The sequence below is a fragment of the Malus domestica genome, chromosome 16 (genome assembly GCF_042453785.1).
Source record: "Malus domestica chromosome 16, GDT2T_hap1".
Taxonomy (NCBI): Eukaryota; Viridiplantae; Streptophyta; class Magnoliopsida; order Rosales; family Rosaceae; genus Malus; species Malus domestica.
The window spans coordinates 1568761-1576746 of NC_091676.1; the positions used below are offsets into that span (position 1 = coordinate 1568761).

Genomic DNA, 7986 nt, shown 5'->3' on the forward strand with positions numbered 1-7986 from the left:
TAATAAATTGTAGATTTTGTGGGATTTGAGAGCTCAAAGTATATATAATCAAGACTAAAAAGAATCCAATCTCACCCTAGGATTTCAAATCCTTCCACCAATCCATTCAAATTCTTTTAAAATCCATATGAATTTTGTAGGAGTCTTTAATCCTCTTAAATCCTATAAAATCTATCACTTTTAAAATCCTTTAAATCTCAGTTTGCCTACAACCTCCTAAATAATATTATTTTATTTTTTTTAAGGAAAGGGAAGAAGTCAAGAACGCATGTCCTCCAGAATTAAATAAGGGAACGACTCCTTCATCCATGTGACGGAAGCAGTGAACTGGGAAATGACCAATTTTTGCCTCAAGGGTAAGGGCAGTAAAAGATTAAATTTAGAAAATAAAAGATTTAAAAAATTATTGTTAATTTCACCGCAGTTGATCTAACAATATAAAAACAAAAACAAAAAAAACCCAAAATACTATCAGAACCGTTGATTTCCCATCCCTTGAGTGTCCCATCATGTGGAGAGATTTTTCAGTGTGACCGGTACATGGGGTGGTACACCACGTGTTACTAAATAAATAGTGGGATATGTGTGCTAAAAAGTTAATAATTTAAAAAATAAAATTTACCACCATTCCTATTAAATCACGTGGTGTACCATTTGTGTTCCCGTCACAACTAAAAATTTCTCCATCATGTGCTCGAACTCCACAAACTCAAAATGAACATGGCCCTCACCCCATTTGAGAGTCCTGACGTAGTCCTCAATCATGAGGAAATTCAGTCCCTTTACAATAGGGATTGGAATTCTAGCCTATTGGAAGCCACCGAGTCATTAGACTTAGGAGTGGTTTGGGAGTGAGGTGCTTAAAAAAAAAACACTCATGAAAAAAAGCTGTGAGGGTTTTAGGTGTTTGGTAAACTGAAAAAAAAAGGGCTTATTTTGGAAGCTGCTGTGAGAATAAGCTGAAATCAAAGGAGAAAGCTGAAGCTGCTATTTGTAGCTTTGGAAAACTGGTTTTTTTTCAAAGCACACGGAGCTACAGTGCTCCTTTAATGAAAAGACCCACTATCAGACTGCTTTTTTTTCCAAAAGCACTTTTACAAAAAAGTTTACCAAACACTCTGCTGATTTATTTCACAGCCGCTTATTCTCACAGCAGCTTTTTTTCAAAGCACAGCAATACCAAACCAGTCCTTAAAGATGTGCGGTGGTGAGAACATGTACAAATATAGAAGATGCTCTAAATAACTACACAATTGACAATTAAAAAGTAACTGCATAATTTCACCATTTGAAATGTCCGATTACGTTATCTATAGGGCATTTTTTTTCATAAGATCACATATATTTTGATGTCATTTTGATGTTAACTCTTAGTCTTAACCTAACAGCCTTGCTGAAATTTTCATTGGTCTGAAAACAAAGTAGGTCGGTCCCAAATGGCATTTTCCCCTCCTTGAAAATTCCTTATTTTGTTATAAGTTTCTCTACAGATTTGGTTATTGCCGCCTTCCCTTTTACTTCTTTCAATTTCAGTTGTGTTTTGCTTCGAGTTTGTTGTTGCTCACCCCTAACTCAAAGTAATCGTTACCTTAAGTTAGTCAATTGAAAATTGAACTAACTTTTTGCTTTGCTTGTGTCACATTAATATTTTAAACATTTCAAAATCCCTTGTTTGGTATGTGTTAGCGGTGCTTAAGAGATAATGGAGTTGATCGTAATTGAGAGTAAATTTGAAGTTAGGGTTATATGATTGTGAGTTTTGACTAGAAATCCTTAATAAATCATTGTGAGTTTTGACTAGAAATCCTTAATAAATCAAATCAACTTTCCTAGGAACATCCATGTACGTGTACTTAAAATTGCAGACAGTTCAACAATGATATAATGTATAAAATACTTTGAATCTTTGGATTGCTAAAAATGGCTTAACGTTTGATCGTGAATGCGTTTGGTTTCTCCATCATAATTTTACGAATTTATCGATAAAATATATTTAGTTATGCAAGCATGTATTATTTTTTCTCTGATCAGGTTGAAAATTTCAGTAAGGTTTTAATAAGGCCACATTGCATACTTATCTTGTTGTATAATTTCAACCATCCACACAAACATTTTTACTTCTTACATACCCCTTTCAATTTTCGGTCGTCGAATTGATGAATTGAAGAAGATCAATAACAAAAATTAATAAAGATGTGTATGAGGTAAATATTAGTATGTGAACAACACTACTCAAGAAAAATGAGTTACTTTTGCACACATATCAAATTGTTATTTACAAATTGTAAGTAAGCAAGGAAAATGACTTCTTACACTTATTAATGCTTTTTTTTTTGGGCTTTATGGTCCCAAGATCAAGACTAAGTAATGGGCTGGAGTGTGTACAGGATCGTGTGTGAATAGGACATTGTGATTCATAAGTCCGTGGATTATGACGTCTCATGTGGTGGTATTTATTTATTTATTTTTGGGTGATCAATCGTTAAATTTGTTAGACTAAATGTTAGATTAGAGAGTTGATGGAGTTTGAACTCACACAGTGATGCAAGGACAACACTCATCTCCACCGTTGTGATAAAGGGTCACTTGCCAAGTGGTGGTAATGTTTATCATTTTGTTTGTTGTCGTTTAATGAGTTTAAATTATGAGATTTGTGTTTATTCACTAAACACATCTCGATATTTAAACTTATCTAACGCTGATAAATAGGATAGTGAGTATCACCATCACTTGAAGGTGGTGAACACATATATTCCCATATTAATTACTTTCAAAGTACAAGATTAAACTAGTTTAATACTAAATTAATCGTTGAATATTGGTAGCCATGGATGTGATGATATGCCATTGTTGGGTGGCTGAGAAGATATCATCTTTCTCCTGAAACAGAAGGATGATGTTTTTCGGTCATAGATGTGAAATCATGATTACAACATGCCCTGACCTAATAGCACCGCCGAAAGTCAAGACTCAAAACCACATGTCCGTACAATTACGGCAAGCTCAAATAAGCATCTTCCACACCATAAAATGTGAACACAATTTTATAAGGAAAAGAAAGGCTGTGCAAATATCCAAATTTAATAAGGATTTTCACGGTCCTGTAGCTATATTCTAATCGCGCGTTGTTATGTGTTTTAATTTTTTTACTTGCTATTACATGATTGATTGAGATATTGTCACAATGACGTACTGGTGGCATGAATTATTATTATTATTTTTTTGATAAACTGAGGGGGAGGGGCTGAACGCCGCAAAAACATTAAACTATCTGAAAAGTACAAACTAGACGATTCTTAGCAACCTTAAAATATCATCCAACAAAAGATCACCAATCAAATAAGAGGTTCTTCAAGAAAACAAAACCCCAGATCAAGGTTGTAACTCCGATGAAACTGGCATGGATGTCAGTCTTTTGTGATGCAGAACATGTTCATTTGGATCTATATGCTCTCTTCTTCTAGCCAACCCTAACAAATCTAACAAAAACTCGGCAGTCGAGCAGCAAACTACACACAATGTTATTCCTCACTGAGTATGAATGCAGCTTAATTGGGAACCAAATCACATATATTTAGTTTATGATTTAGTTAAACACCCCTTAATTATGCCTCTGTCCAAAAATAGTATTAGCTGTGATTAGACGACCGACTTTTGTCCTTAGCAATTATCTTGTTGTATTGGTTTCTATATGCCAACCAACCAGTTTTATATCAAAGAAACATCCATGTGATATTGAAAGCGATGTTTCTTCACATTTTCAAATTACAAACGATATTTTATCTTAAACTAATTTAAACAGCAAGGAAGGAACGAATTAAGCGCCCGTGAAAAAGCACATCCGGTCTAGCTAGTATAAACAAACACTCACTTTTATATACTTACAGATGGATACATATAGTATACAAGTAGTAACTCAACTTTGACCCTCAAATAACAATAAACAAATCCCATATGATCAAATGATGCAAACTAAAGATGGTGACAGAGAAAAAGGGGGATTGGAAATCCCCCCCTACATTTTCCTTCACTTTCTTTTCCTTTCCTCCAAACAAAACTTAAGAAAAAGAGTGTCCTAGTTCTGACTGTCTAATAAACTAATGACGCTATGTACCTGGCACTGGAATATCTTTGTTGGGTCTCGATCGCCAGCTTTGCAAGCCAGGCCTTTTCTCCTCACAACATACATTTTGACAGGGTGGCTTCTCCACCTCACTATCCTAATCTACACACTCCAGAAAAACTTGGTAGGGACGCCTGATGAGGTCATTTGTAGGGCACTTCTCACGTAAGAACGAGACCCCTGTATGACTCGCCCCATGCGAGGGCTGCTCTAATAAGCATTCCTAACCGAAGTTTCTCTCCTACGCACATACGCTTCTCATCCCCCTCTTTCCTTCAAAGGTGTTTGATATAAGCGCAGCCCACAAAAATTTGGACTTTCACCAAAAAAACAGAAGAAAAAAAATGGTAAACTAGAATTTGTAGTCCACCATGATGACCAGGAAGAGCCTCCCTCTCCATCCAGGGAATCCCCCCACTTGACATTGTTCAAACTGCATAATTGTGTTTAATGTTCCGCTTATATTCGCAGCTGTTTTACCTGAATGCAGCAAAATCTGCAGTAACAAAAGCCCGCAAAATTAACAAAAAAAAAAAAAAAAAAGGCGTAATTCCAATGCAGTTGAAAGTATCACAGTTTGGAGTTGAAAGGCTTATGATTTTACCCATGAACTCTTTATAGATCGCTGTCCCCCATGGTCCTCAGACGGAGTTCTACACTTCGCAGGTCGCGAAGATGTTCCAAAATTTCTTGGAGGAGAAGTAATCCCTTATCTCCTTTCCTCAAGGAGGAAATGCAGTGCTTTAGAAACTCCCTATCTGCTTCAAGTGCTTGTAGTCTCTCGTACACATGATCAACCTCCTCTTCAATAGCAAGTTTCTTGCTCTCAGAGTCTTGCGACGTAAAAGAATCATACCCTTCTGTGTTTCCATTCAATTCCCCGTCTTCTGTTTTTGTTTCGATGGCATCAAATAACGGAAGAAGCCTCTTTGCCTTCAAGCCCTTGACAATTTTTCTATCTTGATGCGGGAAATTTCCATTCATTTCTTTGGAATGGCCATTTGCAATGCCATTGCCATTTATTTCACTACTAACATCCGAACTTTCATGGTAACCATTTCCATTCTCCAAAAATAAATGCTCACTTGGTTTTATATCCCCGTCATATTCTTCTTCCTCTTCGTTGTTCAAGGTCAAAAGCTTCTCTTCCAACTCCTTGAGCTGGTCTAGAATGGACAACTTCTCTTCCTCAAAGCTAGCCAAAGATTCCTCTAGATACAGCACTGCATCCACCGGGGTGTTTTGGTTGCTACTTTCCTCATGGCCATATAAGCAATCTTCTTCCTTCGATTCGTTATTCAAATCAGTAGAGAGTCCATCGCTATCCTCACCATTGCTACAAGCACCGGATGAAGTCCTACTCTTCGTGCTTCCATCTTTCATTCTCCTCAAAATCATCATTTTCTCTTTGACCTCATAATCCTGCAGTTTCTTTCGACATATTTCCAGCTCCTTTTCGAGCTCTTGCTTTTCCTTTTCCCGCTTCACCATAAGCTCATTCAAGAGTTGCATCGCTTCCTGGTCGTACTCAGACTGCTCTTCCATCATTCTCTGGTACTGCAAAGCTTCCATCTGCATTGCTGCTTTTTCTTCTTGTAGCCTATTTATCATCGCCATTGTCTGGCTGGCTGCCACCGCAGAAGCGCTCCTCTCTTCCTCGAGTTCTGCATATAATTCGTTCAAAGCCTTCCGTTCAGCTCTCAGCGCTGTCTTCAATTTCTCAACTGTCACGACTCCATCACCGCCTTCAGTGTCACTCATGACACTTCCATCCAATGAGTCATCTGTTACCAGTTCTCGTCTCTCGAATAGTAGCATTCCCTTACGAAACTGATGGAGACTGTCTATTGAAGTAGGTGTGTCAAGACCATTATCTACCTCAAGTGAGAAATGATTATCTTTTTCGTTCTCACTCGTTTCAACCGACAAGGTTTTGAATTCAAGTAATTCTTCCTCTGCTTGCTCAGAACCTAACAATGTAACAAATTAAAGTACTTTCAGACACAGTTAAGATTGCGAAACTGCGAACGTGGTTAGGACAAAAGTTGAGGCTTACCATGATGATCGCAATCATGTAGATTGGCAGAACTTGTAGAAGGGTCTTCCTGCTCACACGCATACGAATACAAAAGTTCTTGAGCTGATTGAACTTCGTCATTCTCTTCCTGATCAGGAATCTCTGTCCCTATTGATACCTCTGCATCAGTCTCATCGTTGTGCGAAAGATCCGAATGCAGAAGTCCTTGAGCTGATTGAACTTCGTCAGTCGGTTCCTGATCAGGAATCTCTGTCCCAATTGAGACCTCTGCATCAATCTCGTCGTCGCCCGAAAGGACATCGTCCTCAAATTCTGCACACATTGAATGACAACACCGAGAATTTGAATTTTCTCATCCAAAGAAAACAAAACAAACAGTGTCTATAAGTCATAAGTGAGTCAAATTAAACATGGGTACCTTGATGAACATCTGAAACAATTTCACCATTTGCTATAGCTCCAACTTGTTCATTTTCCTCCTTTGCGCTCTCAGTTTCGCCCGGACCCTTCGAATCAATACCCGAAACCCTACTTTCCTCCTTACTCTCATCGAACGAAAGCAATGCCTCAGTCTTTTCTGGACCGCGCCAACTCTCCACAACCGGTTTCGCTTCTTGCCTCTCGAAACCAATGTCGAAATCCAGTATAACATCTTCACAACCACTACTATTTCCTTGGTCTTCTTCCACCTTATTGTACTTCTGTTTACTCTGGTTTCCAATGGTGGTTGGAGAATCAATCAAATCAACCAGAACCAACCCACTATCGTCCTGATCAATGTAGAACTCCAAATCCTGAGGTCGAATTTTCGGAGATACAATATATTTCGTGGGCTCTTGTTCTTCTTCTATGACTCTTTCCACTTCTTCATCTCCATTGGCTGCAATCTCCTTCTCCTTGCAGCCATAGTCACATACAGAACAAGCAGCAGAACGATCCTCTGCTTCAAAACCCCTATTTTCTCCCTTCTGTTCTTCAACTCCCTCTTCGTTTCCGATCTCGAAATCCGATCCGCTTCGATCCGACCGATCACCTTCTTCCGTATGATGATCATCCCCTGTTTCCAAACTCAAATTCTGTTTCTGGGCATAATCCAAAACCTCCCAAGAGGGTTTAATCACAATACAAGAAGGGTAAAACTTGTTCAAGCTCAATCCGCAGCAAGAACAGTTCAACCTGTCCTCTCCATTTTCAGTGACTTTCTCGTTGCCGTCTCGAATCATCCCAATTTGCTTCATCCATGGAAAAAAAGCAAACTTCTTTGACCATTCTTCGCAATCCGGCTTCGACGAGCAGTCCTCGCACATATCTTGCGATTCTGCTAGTTTCTGGTGATTTGAGCAGTAACCCAATTGGGATATTTCGTTGGCATGAGATTCGCAGACAAGATCTCTGTAAGAATTGTTGGTGTTTCTGGGCCCGAAGATATGATCGAGCCTAGTACACCAAAGGCAGGGTCTTTTGAGGCCAAAGTAATCGGAAAACTTTACGATCAGATAAGAAAATAGGGAATTGAGAAGGAGGAGGATGATCAGAATCCATTCGAGGAGTGCATAGATTAGAACGAGAGTGATCTTGTTGGTGTTTCTGTGCAGCATGGTTGCGCACTTGTTGGCAGCCATTGATGGTGCTCTGTTTTTGGTATATACACAGAGAGAGAGAGAGAGAGAGAGAGAGAGAGTTGCAGATTATCAGAGAGAAATAGAAGTAAGGAATGGCGGTTTGAAATGGAATTTGGACAACAGGAGAAGACTCGGAGCTGAGAAACAAGGAAATATGTGATTGAGTCAAAGAAAATTAAAGAATGTTTTTCAATATCGTCTGT

At 38.5% G+C, this 7986-nt stretch overlaps 1 protein-coding gene across 1 annotated transcript; it reads right to left on the minus strand.

Moving 5' to 3' along the window:
* Positions 1 to 3847: 3847 nt before the first annotated feature.
* LOC103425502 (myosin-binding protein 2) lies at positions 3848 to 7986 on the minus strand. Its single transcript, XM_008363584.4, has 4 exons — positions 6580 to 7986; positions 6180 to 6473; positions 4728 to 6093; positions 3848 to 4619 (listed from the first exon to the last, which is right to left on the minus strand). Exons 1-3 carry the CDS (start codon positions 7781 to 7783, stop codon positions 4739 to 4741), a joined length of 2853 nt encoding a protein of 950 aa, XP_008361806.2. The 5' UTR covers positions 7784 to 7986; the 3' UTR covers positions 3848 to 4619; positions 4728 to 4738.